The sequence below is a fragment of the Bactrocera neohumeralis genome, chromosome 4 (assembly GCF_024586455.1).
Source record: "Bactrocera neohumeralis isolate Rockhampton chromosome 4, APGP_CSIRO_Bneo_wtdbg2-racon-allhic-juicebox.fasta_v2, whole genome shotgun sequence".
Classification (NCBI taxonomy): Eukaryota; Metazoa; Arthropoda; class Insecta; order Diptera; family Tephritidae; genus Bactrocera; species Bactrocera neohumeralis.
Genome location: NC_065921.1, coordinates 65,183,199 through 65,208,740, shown reverse-complemented (window position 1 = coordinate 65,208,740; position 25,542 = coordinate 65,183,199). Strand labels below are relative to the sequence as shown.

General features: G+C 36.1%; 1 protein-coding gene across 5 annotated transcripts in view; it reads right to left on the bottom strand.

The window, feature by feature from the left end:
• Positions 1-25,542, bottom strand: part of LOC126756222 (AF4/FMR2 family member lilli-like) — a 55,675-nt gene that overhangs the window by 18,885 nt on the left and 11,248 nt on the right. For 4 of the 5 annotated variants that reach the window (XR_007666559.1, XM_050469119.1, XM_050469120.1 and 1 more), the window contains exons 2-7: positions 2,815-3,411; positions 2,405-2,743; positions 1,459-1,607; positions 1,222-1,389; positions 806-1,104; positions 208-723 (exon numbers count right to left, since the gene is read on the bottom strand). Coding sequence is in view for 4 of the 5 variants with exons in the window: in XM_050469119.1 (XP_050325076.1) it covers positions 208-723; positions 806-1,104; positions 1,222-1,389; positions 1,459-1,607; positions 2,405-2,743; positions 2,815-3,252 (1,909 nt within the window). In the remaining variant the exon portion in view is untranslated. The remainder of the gene's footprint in view (positions 1-207; positions 724-805; positions 1,105-1,221; positions 1,390-1,458; positions 1,608-2,404; positions 2,744-2,814; positions 3,412-25,542) is intronic. The other variant, XM_050469118.1, reaches the window with a different exon arrangement.

Below are 25,542 nucleotides of genomic sequence, written 5' to 3'. Positions count from 1 at the left end.
AAAAGACACTAAATATAAGAGTATATGAAATAGCATAAGAGTAAATAGAATAGTGCGTTAACACAATGTGATGTTATAAAATAAGTAGTTAGAAACAAAAGCATGATTTGTGATTTTAATGGGTTAAAGGATTTGTTCATTTGCGATTGTAGCCATTTGCGGGTGAGATAAATAGTGAATGCTCCTTTATTTCGCTAATTGCCTCACCTCCCGCCGCATCGGCAGCAGCAGCTACGGCTGACACGGTCACGGCTACAGCTGGTGTCTCAACGTTGGGCGCTGGTGGGCTCGCAACACCGCCATTGCTGTCGCTATTGCTATTGCCGTTTTCATCACTGCATTGTCCGCTTAGCGCTTGTGAAACGGCAGCTGCGGTTTTCAGCACGTTTGCCACAGCCTCGGATTGTGCCGCTTTCGTGGGCACTGTCGTGGCGGCGGTAGCATTTGGTGTTGTCGCTCCATTGTCTTTCTTTCGACGATTGGGCGTCTTGCGTGGTGTTTTGCCAGGCGTCGTACATGGCTGACGACGTGCACGTGACGATGAGGATGTTGACGATGCCGGCGATATGGAGCGATCGTCTTTATTGCTATTGCGCGGACTACGACCTTTGCTGCTATTTCGGGAATTCGTACGCCGCTTGCTGGTGAACCAATCATCATCATAATCAGAATGATGTTTGCGCTTATGACGACGTTTACGAAACTCCTCTTCCTCATCTTCATCTGAAAGTATAGAGAGCAAATTACAATTTTTATATAAAAATAATTATGCTGAGGCAGCGTGATTGATAGAATTGCCGCCCACCTGTGCCATCATCGATGTAGTCTAATAATTCCTTTTTGGTCTTCAAATTGGCTGGACTTAGTGGAATCAGCAACTCAGGTTCGCCGTCACCGATTATGGCCGGCTCTTCGTCCTCAGCGTCGAGTGTAAGTACGCTCTCTTTCAGCACAGCCTTAACCTCATCGGGTATGTTGGGATTTAGTTGTATCTCCTCTAAATTCAAGTCAGGATTGCGCTCTTTGAATGACTTCTTTTTTGTAGGGTTACATTGTTTCTTCATTCTTTGTATTACGTGCATTGGTAAATTGTCAGCCCCATGACTAAGGGCCGCGAATGGCAGTGTTTGTTTTTAAAAAAGAAAACAGAATGTTAGTACACGCTTACAAGGCGTATAAGAGAAATGCATTTGCGGACTTGTGTTGGTATGGCCCACTTACTTCTTATTGCATGTCACATCCAAATGTGATGGTAGTGGTGCTGCGGCTACAGCACTGGGCGGATCCTCCGGATGTCTGCCCACATCATTGCCCTCCAACCACGCTTGATAGCGGTCGGGCTGAAAGCGTTTCACGAATGTGTCCATGGAGATCTTAACCATATCGTTGCTATATGGGAAATTGTTTTCATAATTAATATGCTTTTTTGTGTATATGTAAATTAGTGCAATAGCGTACCTGCAGGTACATTGAACGGCACGTTTTCCATATTCAATCCACCGTTCCATGGCGAAATTTGTAGACTCGGCGCAATTGAAACCATGATTGAAGCCGGCATGGTAGCCGAAAGGAAATGTTATCATTATTTCACCAGCTTCTTGCGTTATCTGTGAGGAAGTTTGGGTATTTAGAAAGCGTTTGCTTTAACAGTTTGGGCAAGTACTTTTCGATTTGGTAGAAAATAGCATAACTGGCAAACATACTTGAGTATTTGGAAAATTACATACACATTTTTGTAATAAAATTTGAATATAAAATAGTTTAAAACATTTTTGAGAGCATAAATGAACAATTTCGAAGTTTGAAATTTTGATTTTTAAAAACTTGTTTAGATTCCTCTATATTTTTTATGCTTTGTTGCTAGCATTAAGCATTTTTTTAATATTTGAAATTTCACCTCTAAAGATTCCCAGATAATCTAACTTTCGAAGATGCTTATAATCATAAATGAAAATTTAATTGTTTTAGTATCACCAAACAATATACATATATATCTTTGTTGTATCGATATTTTTTATGCTATTTATGCTAACTATTTGTATCAAAAATATTTTTCAGTAAAACATTTTCGAAAATCATTAAAGTTTTTATATATTTTATTTTGAACTATTTTTTCTTTACTTCATATTTATTTACATTAGCAAATATATAGTGACATGATTTTCACATGTTCGAAAAATTTCGAAGCTTCTCAATTTTCATCTACTCAAACATATCAAATTAAAATATTTTCGTTTCCATTTTGACACATTATTCGCATCAAATACCTGTTAGTTAATTTGGATACAATTGATTTTCGAATATTTTATAGACTGAATTTCCAAAATTTATTAATAATAATTCATGCGCCAGTTATACCAGTCTCGCCTATACGAAAAACAAACTCCCTTCACTCACTACTTACTTTGCTCACTGGCACATCGTGTTGCTTAAGCACTTGCGGACTGATCAGTGTCATTTTATGCCGCAAATATGCGTTGCAATTTTGATAGCTTGCCGGAAAATATTGATTAGCGACCTTCTCCAATTTGCGCCCATGTTCGGGTGGAACGACATACCACGTCTTCGGGGCTCCAAAGTGTAAATAGTTTATCGAATAGAGATCCATATCTTCGGTGTGCCAGGCAAAGGTGGTCTTCCACATGCCAAAATACAAATATGCCGTATTCACACCATCAATTTGTATGCCGTAATCCTCGTTAACAAAGTCCAGTATTGTGCCCAGACGATTTATATTCCAACTCTTTGTGGAGTAAGTGGAAAAAATAGTTCAAACAATTTTTATTCATTTTGTTTTTGTGCTCAGATACTTACATCCTGATCCACATCTGTAATACTACCGCTAACATCCGCGCCATATATCGGCGCTACATAAGTAATATTCTTCCAATATTTACGCTCGAGATCTTCAAAGTCAAAATGTTTGGGCGTCTGATAGCGCTCTGTGGACGCCAATTCACTGAATTGCTTCACGGTAAGTGGTTTCTTCTGTATGTTGATTTGTTGGTAGAGACCTTGTTTGCCGGTCACGACCTGACAAATCGGCGCCGGTATGGTAATGTTGAGTGCATCCAGATCATCGTAGCCACTGCGTCGTGGCACCCACTCGGGTGGTGGCACTACTTTGGCCAAACCGGCTTTGTGTGCGCCTTGAGATTCCATGTAGGCGATGTATTTGGGAAAATTCTTGAATTCTTCCCAAGTCGGTCGAAAGACCATAATCCGCGGTACATCTACGCTGGATGAAGACATTTTTTGTGTGCTGTTTTTGGTGTTGTGGTTCTTTATTTAAGTGCAATGCTTGTCACACATGCACTTACACACACACACACACACGCGCGTTCGCTAAATGTATTTAACCGTTATAGCAACGTTAATTTGTTTGCTTTTCGTTTACGATTTTATTAATGGCTGCAAAAGAATGATATAAAGGTAAACGGTATAGAGAAAAACAATTTTCAAAACCTTTTTCAACATTACACCGTTTGTTCGTATTTCCAGCGCGCTCAAGACCAACAAATTTGTAGAATTCAATTTCCATGCAAATAAGTTAGACATACGTACATATGTATGTAGTTGTAAATGAAGCCGTTTAAGCGCCTTTGCATGCATTCGGTGTGAGTGCACACACACACTCACGCAAGTGCGCGCACACAAGCGCTGAGACGGCAACACTTCGAACGCACACAATGCACTATATAACAATGGTAATAACAATACCCACGCCATAATAATCAAAATATGAGAATTTTACAAAAAACAACAACAACAAACACAACGTATACGCTACACAGGCTGCGTGATGTTCGAAAATGGAAAAACCTCATCAAGTGTATGACTTATTCGTGTCTGTAGGTACACAAGCAAGCTGGAAAAGCAGCTAAGTAGAACTAGAGCAACAACAACAGCAGTAAGTACCAGGATTACATACACATATGTACATACAAAGCTACAAAAAGGAAACGCTTCAACACATACAAAAAATACTAACATGGATGTACTCGCGCACAGAAAGCCGGGCACTTAACAAATATGCGCCGCTGTGCTTCTAATCGCATAATACAAAAACAACAACTACAAAATTCAACAACAATGCTGGCAGCTGCAACACAAGCGTGTAACCGCGCAGTCCCAATCTGTTTGAAAACACCGGTGCTGGTACTTGCTCACATTCTCGTTGCTATAGTTGTTGTTAGTGTAATTGCATGCGCACTAGTACGCGGCAGTCGGCTTGTTGTGCCACTCAAAGCACATACACATACATACATATGCATGCAAGTACATGGAGTTTATCGAACAGGCTGCTTGGCCGGTTGCCTTGCCTGCGCCCTTCCTTCTTCGGCTACCTTCGCCCAGAAGTCCAATGGCAGACATTATTTCGCGTCCCGCAAACAACTGGTGCGGCAAACAAATCCGTCAGCTGGCATGAAGCTATAGCCAACTCCGCTGAACGGTAATTAATGTGCCAAGAAGTGCAGGCAAAAATTTAGTGTATTGAATTTTTTTTTTATTTTTTTTTTCGTCAAATACAAAGGATGTGCAATTAGGTATGCACGCATACTCTGCTTGAGATTTGTAGATTTTTCCTTCCTCTTGTAAATTATTCGTGTTGGCAATGTTTTCTTTTTTGTTCACCCAAAACTACGAATTGTCGGTTAAAATATTCGTAACTGTGTGCAGAATGTATTTTTTTTTAATAAAATAGTGTGTGAGAAAACCTAATAGCGTGAAAATTGGAATCAGCAAAAAGAACTAATTGGCAATTCGTTAATTTGCATAACGAAAGTGAAACAAATTTTTGACTTAAAATCTTTCAATTTCGAAACTATTTCGTTTAAATGCTCAAAATACCGATATTATGGCCAAGAATTTGTAAAATATTGACAGTTTTTAATTTTATGTAATTGTGAAATAGTATGCGAATGTTCGAATTTTTTCGATCATAAAAAATATGAGTCTCCGAATAAAATTTTTATTTTTCTGTGTATATTAAATAAAATCAAGCACGTATGAATTTCCATACAAACATACACAGTATGTAATTTAAACTATCACAAATATTTTTTAATTATTTTAGACTTCGAAACACTTTTAATGACTATATTTTAACCAAAGGTTACGATTTTGTTGACACAGTTGAGTATATTTTGTAAGATTGATTTTTATCAAATTCGAGTTCGCTAATGTCCGAAGATGGAAAATATTTTTAATCAGACTAATTTTATTTTCGACTATTAGTATTTACTACGATAATTTAGATTGAAATTTGGATTAACTGAATTGATTTAACTGATTCAAAGAATTTGAGGAATTTATTTAGCTTTAACATTCACATGCTTAGAAAGATTTATTATCGAGTTCGAAATTTTTCGAAGTTTATAAAAATTAAAATTTCCATCTTCTGGATTTATTAAAGGAATATGAATTTAATATTTTAATTTTTCAGGACTCATTTTGTTTTCGACTATGAATAAGTGACATATCTTATCCCTTAGCAATTGTTGTTAAGCAGTGAATTAATAAGTATTTTAAAGCTATTAATATGCATTTAAAAAAGTCCATTGCGAAAAAAATTCAAGTTCGACAATTTTCGAAGTTAAAAAAATTTATGTTTTAACAATCTGGAATTGTTAAAGATTCCACAATTCTTGAAAAGCTTGCAATTTACTAGACTTATTATATTTTCAATTATGAATATATGACCCATTAGCATCTTGTTCGGCAATGTTTTAAACCCTGAAATAGTGTTTGACCAACCAAAGTGCAACTTCGATCGCATTTTATAATTTATATTATATTGGGTTGGACTGTTTAGGACTGAACAAATCATTTTATCATCACTTAATAAGATAAGAGGAAAACACACAGGAAAAGAAAAATGTATATTAAACCTGACTACATTTTCAACACTCTCGAAGTAGTCTTTAGTCTTTAAAGCACAATCACATAAAATTTGCATAATTCCCTTTGCATCAAAATCTGATCAAAGTTATGTCAAGAGACGAGAGCGACGCGTTAATATGTTTCTCTATGCAAATGTGCATATCGTCAACTGAAATGCAAAATAACGTAACAACATTATCGGAAATTTACAGTGGCATGAATGAAACACGAAATAAAATGGAACAGGAGTGAAAAAGAATTTTAATATTGGTTAGAACTGATTTATATCTGAGCGCAGAACCTGAAAATGTTGGACATACAAGTATGTAATTTTATGTGTGTATGTAATTTGAAGTAGTGAATCGTAATCAATAAGACACTCAATTTCGAATTTTTTGATGATACGTTATTTTGCATTTCAGGTGACGATATATCCTTTTTGATGAGATATACGACAAATAAATGCGTACGCACGCACACACACGCAGAGGCAAATTGCAGAGACAAGTAAAAACGTACACGAGGATGCGACGAACGGGCGATCGAAAAATAGAATATACAAATATGTGCACGTTCAATAAAACTGTACCACCACCCAACCAGATTGGCGAGCAATATCACTAATAACAACAACAACAACAACAACGAAAACAGCAACGAAGAACAAGCATGAAAAACAGAGCGCAACCGAAAAGGATACGCTTGCAAAGCAGCATAAATGTCATATCATCATATCATATTTCTATACGTATATACAAGTACATATGTACATACATACATACATACATATATATTTGTATGTGTAATATAATAAGTATTACAACAAACACACAATAACTCGTTGTAGAACAACTACATAGCAAATGTGGTAGTGAGCAGCAGCGCCGACTGACGTTTGTTTCGAAGTTGAATTGACAACGAAGGACATGTTAAAAGGATATGCGAAAGTACATAAATGAGAAAGCCACGAAAGAGCGAAATACGTGTTGTGAGGATAAATAAAACGAGCGAAAATGACAGAAGCGGAGAGATTTTGAGATACATATTAGCGCACTATTGAGTGCTAAAATATATTTATGTACATACACACACAATCATATGTGCAAGTGTATGAGAAATCGGTGAATCAGGCGCGTACACAAAAGAGGGGGCAGTGGGGCTCGCTGTGGGTTGAGGGTCATTTATTTTTGATGAAATGCAAACTTAATTGCGCGTGTTTGCGCATTTTCCATTACTATTTTTAACTATTTCGCATTTTTTGTGTTCCATGTTGGCGTTGTAAGGTAATAAGGTAAAATGAGGTTAAGTATCAGAGGAAACTTTTGGTAAAAACTTAATATTTCAGCAAACATCTTTTAATGTTTATATATATTTTCCATTGCAATTCACTTATTAAACGTTTGCTGAGCGTGTATCTGATTTGACAGCAACATTTCTTTTTTTTTAATAATTTCACTATCATAACTTTTTACTTAAAAAATATATATTTAAGTTGAAAATAAATATAGAAAAATCAAAACAGTAAGCAACTCACTTTTATGTCATATTCAAAAACTTTGCTTTGCTCCTTAGTGGTAGCGCGTTTGGATCCTTTTTGCTGTTGTTGCACAACTTCGCTATACCCCAAAACGGCGGCTTGTGTTAATATGTTGTTATTGTTGTTTTTGGTATAAGTTTCTAGTTGGCTGCGTGCAGCGACTTCAGCAGCGCTTTTCTAGCTGATTATTGCACATTTTTCGCAACGCAAATTATTTAAGCGTGATATGCGCCAGCGAATTGAAGAGAATTCTGTACACTCTGGTCACTGTAGTTTGAGCAGCCAAATACTAGGGCTAGCAGCTTGGCCAATAAAAAAATATATTTGCATGCAGTTTTCACTTTTCTTTAATATTTTTCGCTTGGTTTTTTGAGTATTGCACAGACAGCACAATTTTTTTTCGAAATTTTTCTATTTGCAAACTGATTTTCAGATTTTGACAATATTTGCTGTTATTTTTTGTTTCTCATTGAGTTAAGTAACAGAAACGCTTTTTTCAATACGCAAAAAGTCGCCGAAAGTCGTGTTAAGTCAACGCGCACACACACTATGAAAACACATATATATGTATGTATATTAATATATGCATATACATAAGTAAAAAAAATTATGCGCACTTAGAACAACAAATCTTTGGTTTGACTACATATATAATTTTTTCTCGCACAACGGTACTTCACTTATTTGAAATTATTTTTCCTTCAAATTTTCGCCCATACACTTTCTCAATGGATATATATTTTTTCTATTTTTTATGCAGTTTAAATATTGAATGCTTATTATTTCTTTTGTTCCAAAACGCCCGCAGCCTAAAAGCCCACTACGCGTACTAGCTTGTAAGGCTCTGGCGTGTCTGAGATCAGCGAGTAAACTAAAACGAGCTGGGGTTGCTAAAGCGGCCGAAACCCAGCCGAGCGCCTGAACGGCGCAAGAACGAAACACAGGATCAAAACGACGACGACACACAAAATATGCAGACAGGAGGCGGCAGCGCAATGCAAACAACAACAATACGCTACATATATAAACATATAGATACACGCATACAAGCGCAGTACTACTCACAGATACTTCGTGAGTAGCGTACAAAGTGAGAACGAAACGAAGCTGAGATGCGTATGCGCTCGGCTCTGCACTCAAGGGAATTCGCGAAATTCGAAAACGAGTGAAATGGAAGTCTGACAAAGCGAGCACGGAAGGAAGCATTGTCCTTATGGCAAAGAGTAGAACAAATTTTGAGCGAACAAACGCGGCAGCGACACACATACATACATACATGAGGATGTGCTAGTTGAAGTATGTAAGTGTATATAAATACATATATACGAAATAATGGTAAAAAGGATATGAGGAGAATGTATGCGCAAATTGTGTGTGTCAGCAATCAAATAGAAACGCCGACAAGCGTAGGCTAAAGCAATGTTGTTGAGAACGCAGAAAATGTGTGATAAATAAGTAAGCAAAAGAGAAGGCAAACAAATAGCGAGTCCCTCCGGGCAAAGCGTCGCACTTGGCTGGTTTGAAGCGCAAACAAAATTCAATTAAAAGAAAGAATAAAAATAAATAATAAACAGAGAAGCTTAAAAGCAGCGCAAATGGCAAACATGATTTTTTTTAATGTAATGAAAAAGGATTTGACTAAAAAAGGGCGCTTAGAGCTGCAAAGCCAACAAAGTTAATGAATGAAATTTTAAAAAGCAAATATACAAACAAAAAAAAAACTAGTTGCCAACGACAAAATAGCATCCGGCTGCAAATTTGATTTCAAACACCTAATCCAACTACCATGATTGCGAAGTAAAATCAAAAGGCAACAACACGGGAGACTGAAACGTGATAAATAATAAGTGCAAGCAAGTAAATACAGACAGCAATCAGTACCGCAAGCAACTAATAAATGTTGAGCACAGCTTTCCTAATATTAAATATTTTGGTAATGAATCGGACTAATAAATGTGAGCATATATTGCGCTTAATAAAAAGCAAATAAAAATTATATCGAAAATCAAAAAAAGGAAAAAACCAAACCAAATTTAAAAAATAAAACTTTTTAATAAAATTAATAAAAAAAATTAAAATTTTTTTAATAAAATTAATAAAAAAATTAAAATTAATTAATTAAAAAAATAATTTTATAATAATTAAAAAATATAAATTACAAAAAAATATTTAAATTATATAAAAAAATTTAAATTATAAAATAATAACACAATTTATAAAAAAAAGACAAAAGCAATAAGCGGTACACCTAGTGTGATATTTTGAAAAATTCTACTTCTTTCATATAGCTTTTCCATAGTTTGTACCTTTAAAAATAACATATTAAAATGTCAATCGATATCTGAAATATTTTTTGTGTAACAGTCATTAAAAGAGTAAACTCTCAGTTCAATCAACTATAACAGTTTATCTTTAAACCCCTTTTTCGTAACAGAAGTCAAGTAATCCGATCGTCATGAAAAGATCACTGCAACTGTGGAGGAAATTTTTGGCGTCGTTGGAGATATTGCATAACTCAAAAAATATTTAATTTGTTTTTTTTTTCAAAAATTGTACTGCGCATTCTTGAATCACGTATATTTTCCCAAAAATCGACATTTTTTAGGTTGTCACACTAGATGTGCCCCTTAACTAAAACTAACTTAACCATAATTCGTTGTAAGAACTTGATTCCGATGGTTCAGTTTGTATGGTAGCTGTATGGTATAGTCATCACATCTGAGCAATTCCTTCGCAGTTTGCATTATTGCTTTAGATAATAATCCATGCCAAACTTCGTGAAGATATATCGCTGAATGAAAAAGTTTTTCAAAAGTGCACTTGATTCCGACCATTCAGTTTGTATGGTAGAAAAAAATGTGCAAAATTTCTGATCGATAGCTACAAAACGGAAGGGCTAGTTCGCGTATATACAGACAGACGCACATAGCTAAATCAACTCAAAAAAATATATCCTAGCAAAACATCAAAATGAATGACGAATCCATATTTAAGCAGTGAAATTCGTTTGTAGACTACATACATACATCAACAATCAATTAGATGAAATGAAAGACTGCGAATAAATATGCACATAGTATAAGTATATACATATATGTATGTACATATGTATATATATGTGGTATATCAACATACATAGTATGTATGTATGTATATAGAAAACTTAAGACTTAAGTCCAAGTGGACACTAACCGAAGAGTCGTCTCATGGACTTTTGACCAAATCTGTTTTATGCAGCTGTGTGTATGTATTTTATTCGATTATCACAGACACATACTATATATTTACCTGATTTAATTTCATTTCTGCATTAGCAGCTGAAATGTAGTGACCAAAACTGTCTCAGCATCAACAAAGAGCGTCACAGCGTGAATTAATATACCATGTGTATGTGTTCATATATGTATGTACATTTGTATAGCTGTGTGAGTTTCATTACGTGCATTTTTAATGCTATTTATTCTGCCAGACATTAGATCGGCTCGTGACGCGTGCAAAGGATATGCGGGCACAAATATAATAATAAACGTAGGTATGTATGTATATGTAAGTGTGTAGGACTTTTTTATTAATGGTAAAAATTTATTATGCACACACTACAACGAATGCTGCGAATTATGATAATACATTAGAAAAAATAGATCAAACTAGGAGAGATAGTAAAAAACCAATTAATTGTGACGCGTGCAGAGACTGATATACCCGATATAAGTGGCGATAGCACTAGCAAAATAGATCAAACTAGGAGAGATAGTAAAAAATTAATTGTTTAATAGAAAAAATGAATTTTTGCAGAAGATATGTTGCTGTATTTCCAAAACTGTAGACACAAATACATAATAAATAAATGTATGTGGCATTACGTCCATTTTTGAGATATGTGTGTGTATGTGTGGAGGACTTTTTTATTAATGGTAAAAATTTATTATGCACACACTACAACGAATGCTGCGAATTATGATAATACAATAAAAAGATTTATGTGCCCGATATAGTGGCGATAGCACTAGCAAAATAGATCAAACTAGGAGAGATAGTAAAAAATTAATTGTTTAATAGAAAAAATGAATTTTTGCAGAAGACTCATAAAATATATACACTGTGTTGGAGCATAAGTACAACAGCAGCAATTTAACGCTAAACAAACATTTACACATACATCCAACCATCAAATATACTTGTCTATGTGCATTAGAGTATTTACAAAACGGTCGGCTGCCACTGCTGATGATTTAGCGAAATTATGGGATTTCATTTTACTCAACGACTGGCAAAATAAAGAACGAAATATTACATTAACTACTCATATTAAACGCCTGAGTGCGTGGCTTGATAAATATGGCTGGATGGCAGGCGCTTGGGAATTGGATTAGATGTGGTCGGAAGATTAATGAAATATTGCACAAATGATTTCGTTGAAGTTAGAAGAAAACGGGAAACGTTGGTACCGACATACACATCGACATACCTCGATGTAGAAATACGAAAGTATAAGCCAATTTCTGTTTTTTTTTTTGTTTTGCCTTGGTGAAACCACTGGGGCATAATAACATGAATATAATAACAAAACATCTAAAAGTAACATAAAAGCTAATTTAAGAACAAACAAAAAGAATTAATAAATTTTAAAAGTACATACCAATGTATAATAGCTCAAAATAATAGTTACACAATACGTTTTCAAGTAAAGCTCATCAGTAATAAGTTTTATTTAAATTTTTAGGAAAAACGAAAACGTACTAATATTTTTCAAATATTTACAAGCTAAATTAAATAAACTTCATTTAAAAAAATAGCAAAACAAAGAAAAGTAGATCCAAAAACATTTCAAAGCTAAAATAAACTTGCTTAAAAAAATAGGTACACTTTTAATAAGACAATTATTTTGGAAAAACAAATTATGATAAAACAGTTTCTTTGTATATTTAACATTACTTAGTTAATAGCCAGTATATCCACCATTATTTTGGATTACTTTATTTATTCGTTTGGGCATACTACTGATTAAAGCCTGACAGGTTTCTTTAGGTATCTCATACCAAGTTTTTTGTATGCACTTCCATAATTGGTCTTTGTTAGAGAAAAATTATCTCGCCAAATATGTTTTTAGTTCTCCCTATAGGTTTTCTATTGGATTTAAGTCCAGGGATTGGCTTGGTCACTTCAAAACGTTAACATTATTGTCCTCAAAATATTTTTTAACCAGTTTGGAGGTATGTTTTGGGTCATTATCTTGCTGATATACCCAACGTAATGGTAAGTTTTCTTCAGCATAGGGTATCATGACATTTTCAAATATTTCCTTGTACTCCAACGCTGTCATTTTGTCATCATACCAAGAAAAACATCCCCACACCATGACGTTTCCACCTCCGTGCTTCACAGTTTTTTTATGAATCGAACATGAAACTCCTTTCCTTTTGGACGACGCACAATTCTCTCACAATCGTTTCCAAAAAAATTTATTTTCGTTTCACCGCTCCATAAGATGTTTCTCCACTTTTTTACTCCCTCAGGTCCTGACCAATCTGAATGATTTCTTGCAAAGTTTCACCCCATATCTAAATTTTTTGATCGCATTAATGGAACATTCCTGGCTATTTGTCCTGGTAGCTTGGTCTTTTGCAAACGCCTGCGAACTGTTTGAGCACTTACTACATTTCTAATTTCTGCTGCTATCACCTTCGACGACTTGAATGGGTCCTTTTTACAAATAGTTACAATGTGGCGATCAACAACTGTGCTCGTTTTTTGTGGCCTTCCACGAGTCTCTCTACAAGATTTTCGCTCTAAAGCATTTTTAACAAAATTAAGAGACCTTTCCATTAATTTCCCAGTTTCCCGAAGCGATTTTCCTTGCTTTCTGAGGTTTGAAACCAGCCGGGCTTCTTCAACAGTGCAATGTGCCTTCAGACCCATTTGAATAAAAAATAATTTAATTTATCTTCAGCATTTTGAGCTTTAATGAAAGAAAACTTACCAATCCAGATAAAAAAAACTTGAAAACCTGGATAAAATTAACTTTGTTTTCACAAAAAGCTAAGTTCACTTATGTGTAACTATTATATTGAGCAAGTTTTTTTTCTGAGTATTCACGCAAAACTGAAATACGCATTATCTCGGGGATTCACATGCTTCATTCTCTTAGAAAGGGCAATGGCATATTATCTTAATTAAACTTACAGCATAACTTGTGTCAAAAAGCCCATAAAAAGTTTTTTAAACTATTGAGAGTACTAAGTTTTATAGTGTAACTATTATTTTGAGCAGGTGTGTATGTATGTATGTCTATACACAGATGTAGTAATAGGTCTAGTAAAAATTAATCCATTAAATTGAAGGTTTTATTTAGCAAAGTTAGAATGAACTTGTTGCCAGTTTGAAGGTATTTTCATAATGCCTTCTACTCTTCAGACAAATTGTTCAGCAAAAACATTCGCCAGAGAAAGTAACAGGAACATTAATCACTAGTGTTAAGACGGGACTATCAGGTGTAATTATAATACAGCGTCTACAAACAGGGATGACGTTATTTTGACAGCTCGTGGCAGCCCTATTTGTTTACGGATTTTGTCAAATTTTGTCAGTTTGTTCAGTAAAGTTTGCCATTTCATCATGTCACTTTCGTACAACGCATGAAATTTGTCCATAATTATTGCGCGAATTCACGTTCACCAAAAGAATGTTGAAAAATCATTTCCTCGGATGAGGTCTATTTCTGGCTTAAAAACTTCGTCAACACACAAAATTGTCGCTATTGGAGTGAGTCAAATTCTCGTGTGGTTCAGGAAACGCAATTGCATCCTCAAAAATGGACCTTTTTGTGGGGGTTGTGTTAGCAGTATTGACGACTTTTTTTCCGGAGTTGAATGAAATCGACGTAGACGATCTTTATTTCCAACGATATGTCCTTCATTGCGTGCAGATTTTGCCGACTTGTTAATTTCGAGAAATGGCCCAGTCAAATGGACGCCAAGATCAAGCGATTTAACGCCTCTAGATTATTTTCTCTAAGATTATGTTAAATCAAAGGTTTACGCAAATTTACAAAATAAAAACAGAAACCATTTTGAACAAATTTGAGTGTTTGATTTCATTTTAACATCACATCATTCTTATTGATAGACCTTATATCTCCCAACTGAGCTCACGGAGCTTCGGGACAGTCACTATCGATGGGTATAGCCCAGCATTGTCTTGACGGAAACAATTCCAGTCCTATTAGCCAAAGATAGTCGCTTCTGAGCGATTACTTTATTCAGACGTTTCAATTGGTGACATTACAGGTCCGAAGGAATAGTTTGATTGTAGGGGAACTGATCATAGTAGATGTTTTCCCGCCAAGCCGACTGCGGTGCTCGCCGTTGCCAATGCGCAAAGGACTATAAATCTTCCGCAAAAGTTTTCTCTGGAACGCTCATCATCAGATGATGCCTTTGTCCAAGCCTCTTGACTGACGATTTGTAGAGTTTTGTCTTTGCTCGTCGAGAGAGGATTTTTTACTTCTCAATTGTCTACTTAGTCCGAAGTATCACCTGTTGGCAAGAGTTATTCTTATTATTATTTAAGAGTATTTAATTTTCGTGGTATCATCGAAAACGTTGCCTACTTTTCAGCGCGATGATAATATATTGAAGTATGACGATTGTTGTTGTTTAGATAGTAATCAGCGTTACTTTCGTTCTGTAGAGATTAATTTAAATATCATCATTGCTTAATTAGATAACAAAATTATATATAAAAGTGGAGTGTACTTCATAGGCAGTAAGGAATGGATCTCAAGTTTTTTTGTTTTTAATGTAGTCTTTTTTGAAAATAAGTCTAAAACGACTTTTTCTCCTTTTGCACTCAAGCGACTATTCAAAATCCGCTTATTGAGAAAGTTACAAAAAAATATCAGTTCTAGTGTTTGAGCTTAGATCGATGCATATATGTTTGTAACACTTCTGAATGAATGGAAATCATTTTGTAATTTTTAGCTGCATTTTTGGAGCAAAAAATTTGCAAGGGCACACTGCTAATTCCCTTTTACGTATTCTTCTTACAATATAAACACATACATATGTATGTACGTACACAGCGCTTGTGCCTAACACCGTCACGAACACTATAAAACCGATTAACAGCCAATTTACCATTACAGCAACACCCTCACGCCTAAGAACAGCGGGAAAGGTATGAGCAGCACCTGTCGCCAAATAGCTAAGCGCATAAACTATGAAAACGCGGCAGAAATGTTTCAAGCAATTCTTTGCATATTTGTGGCATTTGTGGCGCGCGGCAAGGCGCTTATTATAATTATCAGCGAAATTGTAGCGAAAAAAACGAGCGAATGCCAAGCAATCTAATTATGGACACGTAATGGTACGTAAAATACCTAGCTGCACACACACACATACACCAAATATCTAGCTCGCGTTTGGATGTAGGTGTATGTGTGTGACATGCGATTGGGTAAGGCAGGCGCAACGCCAACAAGGATAATTGCGACAGCTGAGCGGAATTCAAATGCTTTTTAATTTCAAATTCAAGTAGCTGCAACAGAAACACGTATTTTCACATTTACTTGCGCACACGTACATATGCATACACTTACTATTGCAGCCCAAGCAACAAAGAGTAGTTAGAAAAACTGTATTCCGAAACAACAACAACAAAAATTAACAATAGAATAGAATTGGAAAATGAAGCAGCGTAATTTCCATAATTGACACACAAACGAACGGACTATGTGCATACGTATGTATGTGTCTATAAAATGAAACTTCGCATGGGCGTATGTTCAGACTTACATATGTATGTACATACATAATCGTATGTACATTGTTCTTGTTGTTGCGCAATGGTTGGAAATACCCAAGTGCACATGGCCGCCGCAAAAAACATTACGCAAAGAGCACGTACCACAAATTCCTTTTACAAACGCACACTTGCATAACGCAGTAGACACCCATACAAATGCATTTTCGAAACCGGTAGAGGTAACGCCTAATACACACAGTTGGTGCTTTTGGCTCGCCAGTTCTCGCCAGCTCTCGAGCGCGAACCCGTCGCACATCCTTTGGCTTTGAACGCGCTTATATATGTACATATGCACATAGCATACAATAAAATGTGCGCGTGTGTGTGTTTGAGTTTGTAAATGCAAGTAGCATGCATACATGTCGCAATCACTTGGTCGTTCGCCGTTCGCCGTTCTTAGCCTTTGACGGATAACAGAAAATACCGAAAACTTGTTTCGAGCGCAGCGTAGAAAAAGCGCCGAACCGTTACGTTAACGTATCAAAATACGTACATATGTACATACTTATGTATGTCTGCTTATGTGCACGCATTCATATGTAAATGCATGCAATTAGACCAACATATGTATGTATGTACTTATCGAAACAGCGGCATGTGTGCTTTCAAGCAAATAAATTTGCCAACCAAGCACTTTTCGAGCCAGGACAAAGGATTACAAATTATATTTGATCAAAATCAAATTAGTTCTTTTCATACATGTATACATGTACGTAAATTGGGAGGCGCGAAGCTGCCTGATATTCAAAAGAAAGTTTATCTCATACTAGAAATACCAAAATTTCTGACTGCGTTTTTGTATTGCTTCGTGATATCTTTATAGGGCTGCCAAATTTTGGTCTTAAAACTTTAATTGAAAGCTTTCTTCAGTTGACTTCTTATATTCTTACAAATCACCAAGAAGGGAACTTCTTTTTTCTCAGAACAGTTCAAAGTGTGAATTGATTGAAAGAAAATTTTCTCAATATCCTCAACCTACATACATACATATGTATCTAATTCTCGAGTATTATTGATCTTGTTATTATTTCTGCCTATTTCTAAGCCTCAAACTTTAGAAACTGAGGGATCAAAATCAAGTCATTGAATTGAAAGCTTTTTATTTTGAAATATCTTCACGAAATTTACCATAAATATATGGCTCAAGGCAACGATATAATCTCCGAACAAATTATTCAGATCAGACCACTATAGCGGATAGCTGCCATACAATCGATGATAGATCAAAATCAAGGTAAAGATGTTCATTTTCTCTTATTAAGTAACTTTAATTTGACTTGAAGGTTGTCAAACAGTGGCTCGAAAGAAGCAAGGAAATGTTTTCCGTTATACATATGTACCTACAGTTTAATATATCGATTTAACTATCCATACTATATGCACTCTATAATAAATATGATAATGATAAAGATTTTGACCAGCTCCGGCTTTTAGACAAAAATTTCAACTCGTTGGCTACAAAAATGTCTACCGATGAAGTCTCGGTATAAAATTCAAGAACATAATCCACTTTGTTATTGGAGTGAAAACCTCTGTGAGTTTAAGTAAGCCTTTAGTCATACTCCTAACTGACAATACTCAGAATTTAAGGACCAAGAATTCAAAAACTCTTATAAAGCTCCGACATAACCTTTAGGTAGCAGTACAGACATCATATTCATGGCCTTTCCGCCGAATACGACATTATGTTGGAATCGCAATATGTGCGTTAACGAATCCACACAATGAACTTCGTCTACCGAAGAAATACCGCAGCTTTCGAACAGGAAATAATCGCCGGTTAAGTGCTACTTGGAAGGGGAATCAAATTAAAACTAACCGACAAAGTGACAAAGGACAAGAAAAAGCAATAAATACAACAACAGCAATATGACAAATTCAGTAACAGCACAAGTCCACTAAAAGAAGGGCGATGACTGTCGACCGTGAGGCACTGCCAAGTTTTTCCGCCTCACCTACCCCGCTAAACTCTCGATTTTCATTTTGCACTTCTGGTCAGTGACACGGCACCAAACCAAGGAGACACAACAACAAACATTTAAAACAAACAAACTAGAAAGGGACGCGCGTTGCAAACCAAAAATGTGGCCAACAATGACAGCTATAAAAATAATAACAACAACAACAATAAACAAAAATCGTTACTAAAAAAACGTTTTAAAAAACACAAGCTCAGTGAAAGTCGAACTGGTCTAAAAAGTGCACATTGCACACACAGTTTTATAAAACTCGATAAAAGTGTAAAGCTCGTGTAAAGGGCGAGCGTGCGAGCCGCAGAATAACAGGACATAGGCAGGAGATGGCGTCCCTTCCGCATTGGCAATAGAAGCGCGAGCACATACGAAGCACAAACACATGCACACCAGCATAATTTCTCATGTTGTACATATTAGTAGGTTGCATGTGTGTGTGTTTGCTGTGAAAAGCCAAAGAGACTCACGTGCACATGAAATAATTTAAATTTCTCTCTGCTATATACATATGTATGTATGTATGTATGTAGGATATTTCGCCTTCGTCTGTCTCAGCCAGCGATATGCAAGCATGTGCGTGTGCATGGGGCGGTGTTTGAGTACGAAGCATTCGACGGGTTGCACAGTACAACAACAACAATGCAATACCAATAAAAATGGCATTCCGGTTTTTTGTTTTGTTTGTGCAGCCGTGTTTTTTTTACCATTGCTTTTGTTGTTATTGTTGTGTGACATTAGCAATGAGAGAAAAGCACAGCAGCTATGGCGGATTCGTATCTAAAATCAAAATTTCATGCCACACACAAAGCAGTCAAAATGTTGTAGTTGCAAATTCATTGATGCATACACTGGGAGAATTAATAGTGGCAAATTAGTTAATTAGAATAAAAGGCGTATTATGAAAATCCAGACTGTACAAAAATTATGAATTATACTAAATCATTTCTAATTTAATTTTATGTATTATTTTCTTTTCAATAATTGCTAAATTTTAATATTAGCGAAATATTAAAAAAAACCTTATTACCGAATTGAAAAAAAAAAACCTAAACAAAATTTCAAAATTATCAGATTTTAATAATTGAAAAGCATCAGTATTGAAATCAGGTCAAACAAGAAAAGGCGTTTCACCGACACAAGGACTTCATTTTGACCTTCAGTTTTTATAGCAGCTATAGTAGTCCGATTTGAAATTTTTTTTTGGAAATTATGTATAGCGTTGCCTTTGGAAAGCCATGCCAAGTTTCTTGAAGATATTTTGTCAAATAAAACAGATTTCTATACAAGAACTAAATTTTGATCGTTCACTTTGCATGTTCAGGATATAAACATTTTTGTTTTGTTCTTCGTAAAATGCTACCGACTACACTTAATAAGTAGAATGTATATTAAATACAAGACTAAGGAGTCCTCAGGAACAAGTCTGGAACAATCGGGATAATCAATTCATGTTGATATCAAAACCAAGTCAGCAAACTAAAAAAGGGTAGCAGTATTTGTCAATGAAAAACTGTAAAAGCACAGAAGAAAGCATAGCAAAAAAATTAAATTCGCTGGAAAAAATTATGCAGGCTAAGTACATTGAATAAAAATAATTAATATTTCCAAATTATTTTCAGACTTAAGGTTTCAAAATCTAACGCGAAATCTCCCAAAACCAAATTTTCACCGTGCATCGATGGCAAAGTCACATATGCGAACAACTAACGGCACTTATTCTCCTCATTATCCTGAATCGCCGTTAAAACTGTCAGTAACTAAACCAAAAAAAAAAAAAACACTCATGTACATACATATATGCTAGCATAAAAAATGTATATAAAATCCTATTAGAAAAGCTGTTAGAAATCGTGAAGCTGTAAAAAAACACCGAAGCGAACGCGAAATGAAAATAAAAATGAGTGTAGTAAAAATCATATTTTATTACAACAACGCACACAATACGCTCTGTCAAAAGCACATGTATGCGCACACATACACACACACGCGCAACAAAACACGTAAAATAGTTTATATGCGAATATGTCGGAATAAAATTGCCACAGCCTTTGGCGTCGGTCGACTAAATCCCCGACGTTAGCTAGTGTCAGCGAGGCGGTTGGCAGGAAGGCTGCTGCTGATTGCATATACAGGCAGCAACAATAGCGCAAATCAAAAAAGGAAAATCGAATAAAAATACAACAAAAACGGAGCGTGCGTCCCCTCGGTTCACATAGTTGCTGCGCTGTGTGGAAACCATTGAAATCGCCAACTGCGCTCGACAACACGTCGCTTAATGCGCTCGAAGTACTTTCTTGCTGACTGACGACTGCGACTGTTTTTTTCTGGTCGCTGCTGTATTCAGTTATGCGTCCTTCCGTTCGTCCCGCTTTCAATATATTCTGTACATTCGCCTGCCAGTATATGCCTTGCGTTGTTATCCTTCTTCCATTCACCTCATTCGTTAATTTGTATCCTTGTTGCGCTGCAATAAACTCCCAACACCCTACTGCGCAAGCTCAGCAAAGGCAGCAAGTTTTCACCGTCATTGGCTCTCTCTTTCTTTCTTTCATCCATATACGTACGTCGGCATCTATCTTTTCCTACAAATTACGAGAAGGCTGCCGCATATTCACATAACTTGGCGTATATTGACATTTTTCTTTCCTTCTTCACCTCTGTTTTCGGTGTTCAGAGTGTCCTTTGTCGCGTACGCGCAATATTCAATTTCATTTGAGAGATACCTTGTATGTACACCAAAATTAAATGAGCGCCTTGGCGTCCCCACGCAACCCACAGGCTTTTACTTGACACATCGACATACATACATACATATGTATGTACATATATACATATGCACGTACATATATATTTGCAGGCGTATATAGGGCCAGAGTCCATTTGGCACAGTATAGTGTGTACTTAAGAAGTTTCAAACTCTCTGTTTGGGTGTGAGAGGAGGGCAGTGAACTTGCGGAGTAGTAGAACTCCTACTATTGGCGCGTATTTATTATCGTTTATATTGCTAATGCTACGCAGAAATGTATGCTTCTTTTTCCAAATACCTCAGTTAACGAGCGGATTTCGCGGCATTACCACTTCCCTTTTTATTGCTATGCACTTTTTGTTGTTGTTGTTGTTTCTTTATGTTTCAACCGCCGCATAACTCACAAAGTTCACTTTTTATCTTTTCATTTCGCTTTCTCGTTGCCATTTTGAAAGGAAATTATATATGCACAGCACTCTGGCATTTTATCCTGTTTATGGTGATGCGGCCATTTGCATTTTCCACTAAGGTTTGCTTCGAATTTCATGCTGCTGGTGTAGGAAAGTTTTTTTTTTCAGAGGGAAATGAAGACATGAAAACTAGAAAGCATACATACATACTTACATACATGTACATATTTAAGCTTGCCGCTGCAGCGAAACGAGATTGAGTTATAAGTTCGCGGATTCAGACAGGTGATAAAGAGCAGATGTGTAAAGTAGCAGTAGTAGTAGTCGTCATTAAAATTTCTTAGCTCCTTGTAAAAAGTTTTACGATATTTTTTCTTTAATCTTTAACGAACATCTGATTTTTTCCTATACTCGTATCAGCATATCTTTTATAAAAAGTGTGCTGCTGTGCAAACACAAGACAATTTCGGAGATGACTACGATAGCTTTATGATACGCGGATCGCAACCTTAAATCATAAAAATTCAAAACTTAAATTGAAGAGAAATTTTTACAATTAATATAACTTATGCTCAGCACTATTACAAGTTTGGACATTTTAGAAGCGGAAGATAACAGAGAAAACAATTTGTAACCTTCAACGAACAACAAAAAACTCTTTAATAAATATTAGACACATACTTTTTCGCACATTCTTGACTAATTTGAGAACAAAACAATTTATTTTCAACATTTCGTCTATTTTACAGATTATTTAATAAAAATGTAAACAACATCGCATAAAAACAAAAAGTTTTGCATAGTTATCGAAATCGATAGCTGCTACAGCGTCATTTCACATTAACAGATGTTCAATTAAATGTATACTCTCTATTAAGTATGATTTCGGTAAACAAATATTTGTTATATTATTTAATATTTGACAATATTAAGATTTATTGAGATGTGCTATTCATATAAAGTAGAAGGTAGAGTAGAAGGGGAGCACAGTTTGATAAGTATATACGAGTAGTATATTGTGATAATGTAAAACAAGAAGCCATAAACTGATTCCTAACGGCAAAATCAAAAGTAACTGGATACCGTTTAAAATGTTATGATATTATGAATCATTGAATAATATTTAGATCATAGATAAGTAAATGAACTCGACATGAAATACATCAATTGCACAAAGGCATGTGCAAACATTTACAAGAAAAAAGTTGCTCAACTTTAGAAGTGCAAGAAAAATCAAAAATGAACAGCTTACTCTCTTTTGTATATCCCAAAAGTTTTGGGTTTGCAAAACTAATATACTGTAAAAATTTTAATTCCTTTAACAACCTGCTCATGTATTTCTTATTATAAAAACATTAACAATTTTTAATTAATTTAATTATCTATATTATAATCTATTATTAATATGTTTCATTTGTTTTTATAGAAATCGTGTTTAAATTATTTATTAAAATAATTTAATAAAACCAAAAAGGTTAATGCGACTTGCTAAACTGTTTAGATATTTGATTTCTGTTAAATTCAATCAGACAGGTTATTGTTGCTTTTTAATGTTATAAACAAGACATGTTAAGACATTTTTATATGCGATGACAGTTGTTTTATTGTACTGCTCGGCCATTAAACATACGCAGCAACTAAAACACCTGTTCAATGACAAATCACTAATATTTTACTGTTATTCAATGCACAAATGCAACTCGCTAACATTCGTACTAGTTGAAAGTGGAGGGAATTCCGCTCACCATCAGTGCAATGCCAACGAACTCAATGTCAAATGAGTGAAGTGTTGTCAGCAACCACTTTTACAATAAAATACATCAAAATTAGGTCATTACTAGAAAAAAACAAGAAATTGTAAACCCACATATTGGTGCTACCCTTAATCTCAGACACATTACACCTGATTTCAAGGACATAAACAAACAAAGCCTGATAATATGAAAGTGCATACATACATATATGTAGAACAGAACGTATGTGAGAGATATATGCGCACGTTCCTATCAGTATCGGCATGAAATGGCTGAGCGTTGAGAGCAGCAACATTTAGACTTTTATGAATGAATGCCAAGTAATTGCAATATTCTCGTATATATTACTAACTAACTACCACCAAATCCAAGTCAGAAGCGATAAGAAGAACCCCTAAAAAGTGGTGGCCACCACCACCGATGACGACGACGACAACAACTCAGCCGGCCGGCATTGGGAAGACAAGGCATTCCTATATGATGCTACACTGCTGAGCTAACTGATGAGTAGCAACCACCGAAAGGATCCACCGGGTTGTTGTACGGTGGTTAAACATATGTTTTTTGTTGACAAACAAATCAATGCAACCATTGTCTATTGATGTCCGTCCAGTGTTATTCTTTTATTTATAGAACTTTTTTTTCTGGAAACCCCATGCAGAGCAACATGCCGGCGACTGATAAGAGAAAGTTGACCAAAAATGAGTTTAGTGGTAATTTTCTCCCCAAAAGAACAACCTATAAAATAGCATTGTTTAAGCAATAATAACAAGTGGCGTTAACACATATGCATGGTTGTTGTGGCGCGTGCTGCCAGACGGACGGCGGCATTGGGGAAATGCGGGCGGCAAGCAGCTATGAATGCCATCGAACGGCCTTGCACCTAGAAAACACAAGTGCCTGTTGTGCTCACTCATTTCCACCCTTTAGGTACGTGTACCGAATACAACAAAACAGAGCAACGCAGAGCAAACGGCACGGCACAGTCTGTTAGTAGGTCTCCGGCGGTCTCTGGCCTCCAATGCCACAGCTATAATGCCGGTGTTGGTGGTGGTTCTACTGCTTCTGCTCTGATGTTGGCCAACAAACTTGGTGGTGGAAACAGTAGTACTATCCAGGGCTGGTGGTTGTTTGGTTCCAAAAATAAATACCAACCACCGAGGATGATGATGATGATGACGATGGCTATGATGGTGACTATAACGAGCGGCAAGGCAACCAGACGAGTAACCACCAAACAACCAGTGCATCGTTATAAACAATTGAAGAGAGATATATTTGAGTGCAGTAAACAAATAAATAGGGGTATGAAAGCATAGGCGTCGGAACAGCTGATTTCGGGAAGTGCCACACATAAGGTCGCAAGGACACGTGGTAACTAGGTTGCACTGCGTCTAGACAAAGTCTCGACGTTGCAAAAACAACAAACGGAAATCTGCAACAACACATTAAGGGTGTACGTACCGGCAGGGTAGGTGGAGCGCAGCGAAAGTAAAGTATTTAAGGGAGTGAAATGACAGTGAAGGTGGAAAACAACCACTAAAACGCTACCAAGGTTGTCGCCTCTAGCGATGGGCTAGGTCAAGTGAGGTGCCGTTATGGTAGACATTTCGAGCATGTGCTCCTACATTGCCACTTTACGTCAATCCATGGCAGTCATATAAGGATATTCCATGCGTAAGCACGTAATGCGGCTGTATATAGCGGAAATGGAGGCGAACGAAGCCATACAGTCAAACAACTAGCACAATAATAAATCGAAGAAGAAATTTTGTTATACCACATACACTTTTAAGTATATAAAAAGGTACTTATGTATGTTTATACTAGAAGCGGTCAGCTAGACAGCGCACACAACTAAACAGCCACTCGACCACCACCACCTGCCCGCATTTAAATGTGGAGCAGCTGATAGGATATTTATTTACACGCATGCAAAGAATAAAGTATAAAAGAAGGAACGAACAAAGAGCGCCAAAAAACTAAGTAGAACCGTACAGAATTATTGTATATACTTGCGGGCGGTTCCTCCGCCAATAAAGAAGAGGGCTTGCGGGCGGTCGTTCGGCTGTGGCAGGCACCTACATACCTACCTAATTGGACGTGAGCTAACAGGGAGCGGTGCGAAGAGGACGAGATGTAGTAAGCATGTGGAGCAATGAGATAATACAAAATAATACAACGAAAGCAGTACTCAAATAACAGCAAAATAATGACGTCAACGACCCGCTTTAACGGATCAAAATTCTTATGCGGCCGAGCAAAGGAAAAAGGACGAAAAGAAAACAGACAAAAATGTATATAGACTTGCACCGGTCGATCAGTCTCTTGGTCGGTCGCTGACTCCACAAGCAATAACAAGCGATACTAAATACAACAACGCGCAGTGTACGACAAATAAGGACAAGAATAACAATTCATCAGGACGGACTGGCAG